We start from the raw sequence: 12,419 nt of genomic DNA, 5'->3' as shown, positions 1-12,419 counted from the left end.
AGTCTTAAGAAACTTACTTTGAAATGTTGTGTCCCTTTAAGAAATGGTGATATCATAACAGTCATTTTCCCTTTCTTGAGATTCCTCTCTCCCTTTTTCACTATTTTTTTAACGTCTATTTTTCCTGGCTGGTTATTGTGATTTGATAGCACAAAAGGCAAACATAGCTAGCTAAGAGTTAGCCAGATTTCTGTATGAAGTTACTAGATAGGTTTTTTTATCCCATTGTGTCTGATTTTGGCACTCTGACATATGTTCGTCCATGTTTCTTTCTGGTTTCTTATTGACTATCTAGAAAATAGATCTATCGAGGGGGGAAAAAACACCCACCAAAACACTCCCCCCACCACCACCACAAAAATCCTCTTCCACAGCACAAGCCTGAGCTGTGTACTTCCAAAGGTAAGTAAATCCACCTGCACCTGGTTCTTACCTAATTGCAGTAGCATTGTCTGAGGAAAATCTAATCTGCATTGGAGACGAGATGGCTAACAGCAGGGAAATAAGTCATCAGGCCTTTCAGCTGCTTCAAGTGGCTGTAAATAAAAGGCAAAAGGTGGTGATTTATTGTGTTAGGGGCATTGTGGTAGCGCCTACAAGTCCCAGGTTTGAATTGGGATCCTATTGTATTTTGTAGTGTACATACACAGAACAAGTAGTTTGGCTTCAGGGAGCCTCAGTCTATCGCTGAGAAATGGAACGTTTTATTATAAGATAAGTGTTTCTGAGAAGGGGAAAGAAATACAGTGGAAGAAGAAATGAGACTTTTTTTTTCAGTTTCCTTTGCAATTGCATTTGGGTTTTCCTCTGAGGAGTATAGAAGTGAGCCTGTCCCTCAGCATGAGCAGACAGCTTGAGACAGAAATGCCTACTCTGGGATATGTATTAAAATTTGCCATTTTTTTGGCAGGGTCCCGACTGTAATCTTAAGGGAGCCGAGAGCCTGCAGTAGCGTGCTTTTTTCCTCAGTCATCTCCATGACAAATGAGCAGTCCCTAAGAAACTGTATTTGGGGGGCAGCTTCACAAAGCTACTAAATGTTTATAACAGTCTGAGCTGCTGTTGGCATTAAATATGGATCACATTGCAATTTAACCACATGCAGCAACAGCTTTAGGTGAACATGAGAACATGTTCAAATGAAACAGCAAGAGTAATTCTAATCAGACAGGTCAAATGCAGTTAGGTAAGTAAAAAAAAAAGATGATTAGAATTGCAGTTACTTTTGAAAAGTGATGGTTGTGTCTTTGAAGCTTCTGCTATCCATTGCCAAATAGGTTGTTGCTTCATCTAGGTGTCCCTCAAAGTTTTCACATTAAGTTCTGTATCTTGTCTGGCATGCTAGGCATTGATATCATGGTGTTAGGTCATTCTTGGTGTGATGACCATATGTCCCAAGCAGTGATTCATCGGTGGTACATTTGCTCTACCAAAAGAAGTGCTTGGCTTTGAGAAGTGCCTGGCTGCCTTGGAGAGCATCAGTGTTACCATATGTAGTTCTTGAATCAGCACCAGCTCCTCCATAATGGAAAGACATACAGCAACCTTTAGCTTTGGTTGTGATTTCAAACCTCGAAGAATTTGTTTCAGCTTTTACATACCCTTCTCCATATCTAATGACAGAGATGGCATTGTAAAAAAATTCAAAAAATGAGCTGGCTGCCTCTAAACAAGCTGATCCCCAAGGTGCAGAGACACTCATGGCTTCTAAAGGGTTTATTTGGCCAGATTTTCTTCTGCAGTGTACACCCCACTTGGAAATAGTGAAGATAAGCTTTGGGCTAAGCCTGGCTTGGCAAGGGGTGCTGCCTGGCAAAAGTACTGTAACCATTCTCTCCTGCAATGTAAAAGCAGGGTTATTCTCTGTGTGAACAATACCGCTCTGCCAGTTGGAGCTTTTCAGTTTGTTTTGCAGGTACAGTCATTTTTCCACTAACCTTGTGCAACAGAACAAAACTTAAAAATTGTTCATTAACAACTGGTTATGTTACACATGCTATTGTTGCCTTATAATATCCCACATATTTCTCCATGCATATTTTTTTTCAGAGGCATTCTCTGGTGATGATAGGCAATGTGTCAAGTTGAGTTTTCTTCGGTAAAGACTTTAAACAAAAGGATTTTATTCATTCTGACACAGGAGTTTTAATAATATTTTGCTAAACAGTGTAGGGTCATGGGCATGCTCTGAGGATAATTTATCAGCAAAGCTCACTTTACTCCTGTACTTTACTTGGACTCCGCTATAATTCTTCCAAATCGGGTTTAAGTAGGATTTACAGTCACGTAATCCTTAAGCTGGTCCTCTGCAAAGGCAGGTTTCACCCTTAAATTTTTAATTCCTAGTATAATGTCTTGCCTTAAATTTTATACTGTCCAATGTCTCAGTGGCTTACTAGAAATAGTTAAAAATAGACTTCATGACTTAAAAAAATCTATTTCTTGTTGTTTCCTATGGTGAATCCTGGGGACAGGGATGTCAGCAGGGCATGAACTGCAGCCTGGGCAAGCACTGGCCTCAGCTAAGTGCTGCTGGATAGCTGCCGTCAGGCTGGCAGGCCACCCCAGCCTGCCTTCTCACCTCAAGTGCTTTTCTCACTACTTCTCAGTTGGCCACGTATCATGAAATATGTTAAAGTGCTTAAAATAAATATCAGTGGGTATGAACATTGCCAGTTTAGCAACTGAATTTGTGGCTAGGCTTAGCTTTGAGCTATCAGGCTTTGTTCTTAGGAACTGTTCTCCCTTTTCTTTCATGGGGAATGCACAGTACTAGAGAATATCCAGAGCTAATTCCAGACAGCAAAGGAGCTGATACTTGTAGGCTAAAAAAAATCCACATAAACAACAGCCCTCCCCCCAACACACTTCAGAAGGCTGAATGTCTTTTTGCTTTGCTTTATCCAATTTACTGAAGGTGTTGGAATAAACTGCCTGATACTACTCTCTTGTGTTTGTGGTATAATATCCCTTTTCTTTTCACAGCCCGGCTCAGTTCATCCTGAAGACAACTTCTGGTATAACTAAGCAAGGACAGATTCACCGTGCCAATCTACCAAGTATATTACCCTCTGGGCCAGATACAGAAATAATGTTAGAGGCACTGTACCATTGGAAGTTAGCTATTGTTTACATAGAAAAGTAATATTTAGTCATGAGCATTTAAAAAATTGATTTCTTGTCTGTTTTCATTCAATATTTAAGTTCTGTATTTCTTTTCTTTAATCTCCCTGTGCTGTTTTTAAATTGTGGATCTCAGTGGTCTTGCTTGTCTTCATTGGGTTTTATTGTGTTTCAGAGGTGTAAAGTAAGTATTAACAAACTAATTATTTGGGCAAGATTTTGACTGCACCAAAATAATTCTCAGTTGTTTTCAATCCAAGCATTTTTCTGGTCTTAAATTGTTTCTGCGTTTCTGCTATACCAAAGATTGGATCTTTACTTTTGTTTTCTTAACAAAATCCTGCACTTGGTTTAGCCTCTCACGCTCTCTCACGCTCTCTCACGCTCTCTCACGCTCTCTCACGCTCTCTCTCCCTTATTTGACACTTGGTTTCTGAAGTGATTTTCAGTTCTCCTTCATTTGAGTAAAAGTTTTCAGCCTATTTTCTGGGAAAGAGTATACTTTAATTTTTAGCAGAATTTGTGTTTTCAATGCAAATATTCCAGCGTTTGTTTTTTTCTACTCACAGCAGCTTTATGTGATGCTCTCTGCCATACTGTTAACTTCCTTGGAACTGGAATTGGAATATTAATTGAATTTCCTAGCAATATTAGGCTCAGTTAGCATCAGCAGCAGTTTTTGCTGTAGGTACTTCAGTATAGTAGGCTTTGGATAAATTCTCCAGATCCACCTCTAGCCTCAAGGAATTCTACTGTTCCACTCAACCTTCAGACTGTATTTATTTTTGTGTCTGTGCTTCGGGTCTTAATCTGCATACTCTTTCATATCAAACTCCCATCAAATCCAAATTAACTCATGTCTTTGAAGTGGGATTGTTTTGTAACTTTTGTCAGAGGCAGCTGTGTTCCAAGACAGTTTTGTGGCAACAGCAGAAAAAAATTGATGTCCAGATTTTTTGCAATTTTTTCCTTATGTCTTTCAAGCTTTCTTAATGCTTTTTCAGCAAATGCCTGACAAATGTTTCATGAACACCTGCCTATACATTGGGCTCTCAATCTGGAAGATTTTATGCAGTGATAGATGAGTTTATGGTGCTTCCCAGTTCCTCTGAAAAAGAGCAGGGCATAGTTTATCCAGAGCTCAATTGAAGTGAATGTTTCATTTACTTTTTAAAATAAATAGGTCCTCATCTCCTTCATCTGATTTAAAACACACCTTGAGATTTTATCCTCTTCTTTTGCATTTTCTTTTCTATTATATGAGCCAACTGCTGCCTTATTCTGTATTCTGAAGGACAATTCTTGGAATTTTGAGCATTGTGGATTAGACTTTTAGACTATGATAACTGCAAAGCCCATGGGTACAATTTTTAGTTGAATATGTTGTTTAATAAAATGTACCCATTATTTTTTCAGCTTAAAAAACACCTTGGCACACAGATATTTAGGATATAAATAAGCTAGCTTTGCAATAAACATTAGGGTTTTCCATATAAAGGAAAATAAAACCAGTAAGTATCTGCAGACAGGTGCCTGCATAAGAAGAGAGAGAGGGAAACACGGGCTGTTGATGGAAGGGAGAGAGCAGTGCTTCAAATGGTGCTAGCGAGGGAGAGGCAGAGGTAGGAAAAATAAGGACTTGCCAGAACAAGTTATGGATTAACTGGAAGCAGCAAAGCAATATTGTCTGAATGGAAAAAAACAAGTGGATTGCTGCTAGGACAGGACTTTGGAAGATGGAGACTTCAGATAGCTCTGCTAAAGAAAAAAATCACCTGAAGCCATGCTGGGAAGAAGTGGAAAGACTGAAACCAGGCATGGATTGAGAGGAAAAGCTAAACTCTTCCAGTGTTTAAAGGATGAAAAAAGTGCTGTGTTATTTTAACTTTTGCTAGAAAACTTCTGCTCTTCTTTTTTCCCCAGCAGAGAAGTTCAGTGGGTACTTCAGGTCACCACTGCTGCAGTACAATATATGCTCCGCACCTGTCTTCCAGACATCGTGCAGGACCAAGGGCCATTTCTTCTCCCATTATCTTTGGTTAGTGAAGCGAGACTATTTGCAGAGTGGGTATGAGCACTTTGCTATTTTTCTTTGCCAATTGGAGAAAAAAGGTCACTTTTTCTTCCTGGGTTGGTTTGGGTCTGTTTTGTAGAAGTATGTCTAGAAAAGAATTCCTTCTACTTTTTTCTACTTCTACTCTGGTTACTGCTCTCCTGAGCACAGGCACAGAGGCGGTGATGTGAATGTGCAGTGACTTTGGCCCTCACAGTTGTTAGAACAACATGATTTTGCTTGATGCATTTCCCCTGTCAACATTAACGAGGAAAAAGGTCAAAAGATAACTGCATATGTATGGAAAAGCTTTATCATACATCACTGAATTCAGCTTTGGTGAGAAGTTTGCACTGCTCACAAGCTATAGGATGAGCACACAGTGAGTTATTAAAATTACTTTATTTTTGCAGAGATGAATGATGTTTGTAAAAATCAATGCATCAGGAATCAGTTTCCCAGTACAGAAGAGTACTGGGAAGAGTATTTTTAGTAAGTAAGTGAAATAGTACTAAGATTTTTAGAAGACAATTAACAATTGAAAAACAATGAGGAGAAAAGTTGGAGATGGGTGGAGGTGGTGTCTGGAAGATATGTATTTCTATGATCCTCAGTGTGTACTCTACCTTCTTGGGCACACACCTGATTTTTAATTTTCACCAAGTGACCACTCTTAAGCTGCCACTTCTTGTCCACAGCCTCAGGCAATGTGAAGAAGGTGTGAGGAGGTGTGAGCCCAGGCTTCAGCCTGGAATGGAGAGCGTTTTCTGTGATGTCCATGTCAGGAAGGGCAGCCCTTGGTGAGGTGCAGTGTAAGGTATGGGCCCTTCTACTCCTGACCCCTGTGCACATGCATTAGAGATTGGAGCAGTGGTGACAGGCCAGGCTTGCTGTGAACATTGCCTCATCCCTGACATGCCAGACTTGCCATGCATCTGTGGGTATTTGGTATTTTTTTTTTGGACATGATTGCAGCAACTTGAACAAAGTGCCACTGTGCCATGTAGAACCCTTGCACAGCTGCTCTTGCTTTGGACTGAGGATTCAATCACCATTGCAAATCCACTCCTGGCTTTAGGAAAGTCAGCAATGCTCACTACGCACACGGTGATGTTGGTCATCCCATTTCCCTGCTATGGAGGCGGGTGTCAGTCATCTGTTTCTGTGCTCCTCCATCATCTATCCACAGAATGAACAGAAGGAGACCTACCTACCTACATATGTAATGGCAGAAGAGCTTAGGAAGGCTACAGTCTATAGTGGGCACTATGGACATCTGTGCTGTTCAGTCTGTGCTGCACAGGCACCTGCCTGGGTTTGATTCAGCCTGCAGCCTGGGGCTGTGCTGATGGCTGAGTTGGGCAGGCAACTCCCCTGGCAGGTTCAGAGCATCAACATGAGACATGTAAAATAGATGGTGTGAGTGTTTGCCATGGGGTAGGCTCTGGTGCCTTCACAGTGCTTGCTTCAGTCAGGTCTGTTGGCTCAGAGCCCTTTATGGAGTCTGGGCCAGGGGCAGCCAATTGTGAGAGGTCCCAACTAGGGCTACCTAGTGCTGCTGCAACATTCCCAGTAAGAAAAGGTGATTGCATGGAGCATGGATGGGGTGAGATGAACATGGAACAGGCCCATTTCTGGTGGTAGCTGCAGGTCACAAGTGTCCAAAAGAAAGAATTAAAAAATAATAATAAATTGATTAAAGAGAAAAGAAAAAAAAAGTGGTGGAAGGTTCTTACGACAAAGACAGATGGGTTTTGAGTTCTGTTTATATTCTTTTTTAAGGCGGTAAGGAAAAGAGGACACAGACTGGCTGTCGGGATAAGTTTGGTTATGATGTAGAAGTCTTACAAAAGCCAGATACCAACATTACCGCCAAACTCATTCTCTAAAAGCAAAACAGTTCTGAGGAGAGTTTGTGATGCAGTCACTGCTGCTTTGGCAACAGGAGCATTAAATGCTTGCGATCTAGGAGGCAGAAAGTGGGCATGGCACCGTGTCCTGGCTCGCACATGGGGATGCACAGTGGTGGGGCGAACCCTTCGTCTTGGACTCCTCAAGGGGCATTGGAGCCCGCTGCTGCGTGTTACCTCTCACCGCAAGGCCAGCGAGCAGTTCGTACCGGTCCTCGACGGCTGCGGGTCAGGACATGGGACCGGGCAGGTGGGCACTCGCCGCGGCAAAGCTCAGGCTGCAAGTGGTGCCCTGGAGTGGCGGGACCCGGCGCTGCCCTCGCTCCCCGGCCGGGCCCCCCCCATCCTGGAGGCTCGTCCCACGGCGTTCCCGTCACGCGGAGCCCCCCGCGGGCCACCGGGAGCAGTGCCCAGGGGGTCCCGCAGAGCGCCTGCGGGGCGCGGCGGGAGGGCGAGGTGGGGTCGGCCCCGCCACCGAGTGGCCCCGTCCCCCCGCGCCCGTTGGCTGTGGTCGAGCCCCGCTTTGCATATTCCCCAGCCCCGCGCCCCTTTCCAGCCAATAGGAGCGCGGGGGCGGCCGCTTCATTAGCATACGCACCTCGGCGCTGGGTGCAGAGCAGGCGCCGCCGCCGCTGCTCCCAGCGACCGAGGGCCGGGAGGGGCTGGCGGGGGCCGAGGGCAGCCCCGCCGCAGGCAGCCACAGGGCCGGGGCGCACGGCCCCACCGCGCTCCCCGGGGACCGCCACCACCGGCAGCGGCGCGGGCGAGACGGCCATGGCCGCCGCCGCGCGGTACCTGCTGGGCTGAGATGAGCAGCGGCGACGGGCGCTGCGGGCGTTGGATGGGGCTGGCGGGCGGCGGAGGGCTGGCTTCCCGGGTGCGCCGCTGAGACAGCCCCCGGGCCGCGCCGCGCCGGCCACAGGCGCCTTTTCATTTTTATTGCTATTATTTTTGTATCTATTTTTTCCGCCAGCCGGTGGAGTGGGGCTCGGTGCACGGAGGGTGCCGGCGGAGAGCGGCAGGCCGAGCCCAACCCAGCCGAGCTGAGCCGAGCCGGGGAAGGCTGGCCGGCGGTCGGCGATGCGGTGCCTCACTCTTCTCGGCCTCGTCGCCTGGGGCCTGGGGAGCTGGGCCGGGCCCAGCGGAGGAGCGTCCCCGCCGCCCTGTCCGGCCTCCTGCAGCTGCGACGGCGACCGCGGCGTGGACTGCTCCGGGCGAGGGCTGGCTGCCGTGCCCCCGGGACTCAGCGCCTTCACGCACGCCCTGTAAGTCGGGGCAGGGGCCGGGGCGGGCAAGTAGTCGCGGTGGGGGGCCGGGTACTTTGTACCCCTTTTAAGAACGAACGTCCCCCGTCGTCCCCCCCCTACGCCTTGCCCAGTAATGTATTTATGTATTTGTTGCCGTCGCTACTGCAGTTATGGCTGTAACGCGGCCGCGCCGGGGCCGCCGCGCTCCCCGCCGGCACATCGCGTCGCGTGGGGACGGCCTGTGGGCAGCGGCGGGGCCAGCCGGGCCGCACGCAGGGCCCGGCCCGCCGGGGCAGGTGAGGGCGGCGGGGGCCTGAGGCCGCACCTTGGCCCGGCCGGAAAGAGGTGAGCGGGCCCGGCAGATCCCTCCGAAACCCTCTAGACATCAGGCTCGGAGAATTTAAAGGCCTGGAGGTTTGGCGGAGGAGTAGCTACGCCTCTGTGGCAACGAGAAGGGAGATGCCGGTGAGGTTTTGGGGAATCCGGCTCAGTCCTGGTGGCGTCCTTAGGCGGGGAGAGTAACCGCCGGCCGCACATGTGTGCGCCTCTACGCGATGTCTCCGCACTGAAGTGTCTTTCTCTTTAGTTTTCTCAGGAAACCAGTTCCTAGGCTAGCCCGTCTTCTCCTAAAAGTCCAGGCGTTTTCAGTCCGCAGCATGCGTAAATCCAGTGAAGTAAGGATGCCTTCACTTTTACAAAATGTCTTTAGTGTATGTGGTAGAATGTGCAACAGAACCTTGGGGAAAAAACAGCATAAATAAGCCTTGGGAGCTTTCTCGAGTTTTGCTTATGGATGGAGAAAAATACAGACTGTTAAAATGCTTTCTCCGGTATCCTATGATGACATTTTGAAGCAGACACAAACTGGTGGATCTCGTGTTGAGTTTTGGTAACTTTTAATAATAAATTTTTAATTGAGGAGTGAACAGTCTGTTATGTAGAGACATGACCGAGGAGGGATTTGCAGCTTTCAGTATGGTAGTTTTACTAATCCACGAACCTGTTAAGTTTCACAATAAAACCTGTCAGTCTTGCCCCACTTCTCAGCAAAGATTTCACAGGCTGGAGTGAGGTCTTGTGTGGGCCAGTGGTCAGGTCTGGTATTACTAGAGCCTCACGGCGTTTACAACATCTAACACAGAGAACACTACGGCAAACGATGGCATGTGGATTCAGATCAGTCTTGAACTGCTGCATTGTCGAAATTTAGTGGCGGTGTATGCTGTCAAAAATGTCACTTCTTTTCCTCTTTTTTGTTTGTTTGCACTTAATATGCAAAGGGAGTCTGATTCCTAGTTACTGTAGGTTTTGCTTGCTGAGCAGGTTTCCAATTTATTCTACCTATTTGTATTGGGGTTTTTTCCTCTCAATTATTCAGACAGTGGAAAAAGATTAATGGGCCTTTTGCTTGTGAATGGCAAAAGTTATGGTTCTTCGTTGTTAACTGTGCTTAAATGTTCTCTTCCTTTTGTGCTGTGTGGTGATAGGGGGAGCTGACTTTATGGTGGTTTTTCTGTGTCAGAAACAGTGTTTTGTCAGTGTTTGACATAGGGAGGCAGGAGCTGCTGTCCTGAAGCTTTGGACTCTCTGGTGAACTGTCTGCTCTTTCTTCTACAGATAACTCAGGGAAGTTACCCAGTTTCGTAAAGTAGTTGAAACAGCATTTAAGCACAAGGTTTTATGGCTGCTGGGTTGTCTGTCTTATAAAATGGGCTTGGTACGTTTCTGTGTGTCTGCAACATGGCATTCATTGTCTAATGGGTACAGGCCGTCACAGCCAACACCCATTAGAGATAAGGTTGCCAAAGTGTTTCAATTTGTAAATTCCTCCTCACTGTGCTGGTAAATTTCCAGAAGCCAACTTCAAGCTTAAGGAAAAAAGTGAGAGGAGACCTGCGTGTACTTCAGCGTGTTTTGGGATGAGTTTGTGTCACTGTTGGTTTCTGCTTGAGTTGAAAGAACATAAAAGTTTTTCGCTCATTTTTTAGCTCTTTCTGTGGCAGTGAAGGGTACTACTGGTCCCCATTTGTGGCTAGTTCCTAGTTCCTGTTTCCTTATTTACAGAAGGGAAAAAAAAATGGATGATTTCTTGGCACTTCTGTGCTTTGATAGTCTGTTGTAGCAAGGCTACTGGAAACTTAGGGTGTGTAGAAAATGGTTTTGTAGGCAACAGAAAACTTGTTTCTAACCTGCCTGGTCCGGGCAATGTATGGTTTTGCCAGAGAAGATGAATTGGCTTGTGGGGAGAGGAAAAAAAATCACACTCGCTAACTTACATGTTTGTGTCATGGCAAAGTGTTTTAGCCATGAAGAGAAGAAAGCTTTTCAGTGCTTCATGTCAGGCAGCATAACCGTGCCAGGAAACCTCAGCATTGTTACAGGTCTTTTTTTTGATTATAGCCATGACAGCAGAGAGTCTGTAGTGAAGAGATGGCGGAAGGAGCGCTACAAGTAATCTTCTGTCATATCAAAGTAGAGTCCTGCCTTTGCTTTGGCCAGGAGAGAGAGAGCAACTGAAGAGAAGGTTGCTCACAATTAACCCAAGTGTACAGTGAATGAGTTTCAAGACAGTGGAGAACCATGCAGAGGGGTGGGTATTTTAACGTTTACTACTTCTGTGTTCCTGCTGTCTTAATTTCTTTGCATTAATTTGAATAATTTAACATAACTTCCCAGATGTATTTTTAAAATACTAGTGTCATGTTTCTTGGGCTGCCACGAATGGTCAGGCAGTGATTTCTGTAGAGCCTCGAAAGCATATCCTTTCAGGTTCCTCTTCTCTTTCCTTACTTCTCTTTCTTCAGCTCTTGACTCATCCACTGCTCATTCTTTGCTTACTGTGGTGATTAAAAAGCTCCTCCAAACAGCACATTGTTTTTGTGGAGCATGCGTTGAATTGATGATACTCCACGGTCTCCATAGCTGGATCAATGCATTGTAACCACGATGCTGGGCTGCTGGGGGTGGGAAGGACTAGGGTCGTAGCAGGAGGATTATATGGTTACCCAAGTACAGTGGGGTCATGGGAGGATGATTGCATCAGACCAAGCAGCTTGGAAAGATGAAGGATCTGCTCATTACTTTTGAGAGATGGAATTTGAATAAATTCATCCCGGTGAAGAGAGATTTGGGGAGATGTACAAGTGCTGGGGAAAGAGAGAGGTGGCAGCACTAGATCCAGACTCTAGTTGGGGCTAGTGGGATCCAGTGAGGGGCTGGAATGCATGGGAATGAACACGGGAGGACATGACCAGGGATAATGACTTGATACTTTTACTGGAGGCAGCCATTTGTTCTGTATAATTTAGGTAGGTGTTTATGTAACTTTTATTACCAGCTGCCTGTTTTTCTGTTTGTGAAGGTTGTGATTTTGCTTTGTTGCAAAGTAACTGTCATCTAGCAAGTTAAGATGCCTGTGCAAGAATATGAAAGTGTTGTTTGTTTGGGCTTTTTAATCAATGTTCTATGCTCCTAATCTTTGCTGTGATATTTCATGTGCCATGTGCTAGAAAACATTCATGTTAGTGAAATAGAGTTATGGTAGGGCATACTTCTACTTGTGTTTCTTATGGGCGTCAGTTTGAGAACTCAAATTCCAATTTGGAGTGTTTAATACTTGTGTGAGCCTTGTGCAGGAGGCAAAAAGTGAGTCATTCTAGATTGTGACTTCGGAGACATCTTATGTGGGCCTCACTGTTTTAGGGGCTTTCCTGACAACCATGAAGAACATAGTCCTTTTTCAGTGAATGATGGGCACTTAAAAGATGACCAACAGTACAGATAATTTTCATTCTACTGCTTCTTTCATGTGTTGTCAGGGAATGGCAGGGTCCTTTGCTGTCGTTTCACTTTCTTTGAGTTTTGAAAGGAGGGCTTGCAAGCCCCATCTATCCTAGAGGGTAGACCTTCAGGGTGAAATGGTCATCTTGGTCTTCTGGTTTTTATTACTCATGTAACTTAATACTGGCTCTTTTAATGTGCTATGCGCTAGCTTTATAACACCAAAATACTATGGTTGAGAAGGATCCTTTCTTTTACTTGTTTCAAAGCACAGGTTGCTTCAGCAATTTCAGACAGTTGATTACC

General features: G+C 45.5%; 1 protein-coding gene across 1 annotated transcript in view; it reads left to right on the top strand.

The window, feature by feature from the left end:
- The first annotated feature begins 7,712 nt into the window (after positions 1-7,712).
- LGR4 (leucine rich repeat containing G protein-coupled receptor 4) overlaps positions 7,713-12,419 on the top strand; it is a 77,934-nt gene continuing 73,227 nt past the window's right edge. The window contains exon 1 of the mRNA XM_062000084.1: positions 7,713-8,351. Within this exon, the coding sequence (XP_061856068.1) occupies positions 8,167-8,351 (185 nt within the window). The 5' untranslated portion in view covers positions 7,713-8,166. The remainder of the gene's footprint in view (positions 8,352-12,419) is intronic.

The sequence above is a fragment of the Colius striatus genome, chromosome 7 (genome assembly GCF_028858725.1).
Source record: "Colius striatus isolate bColStr4 chromosome 7, bColStr4.1.hap1, whole genome shotgun sequence".
NCBI classification, from domain to species: Eukaryota; Metazoa; Chordata; class Aves; order Coliiformes; family Coliidae; genus Colius; species Colius striatus.
The sequence above is the reverse complement of the archived record's forward strand: the minus strand, read 5'-3'. Positions and strand labels throughout refer to the sequence as shown.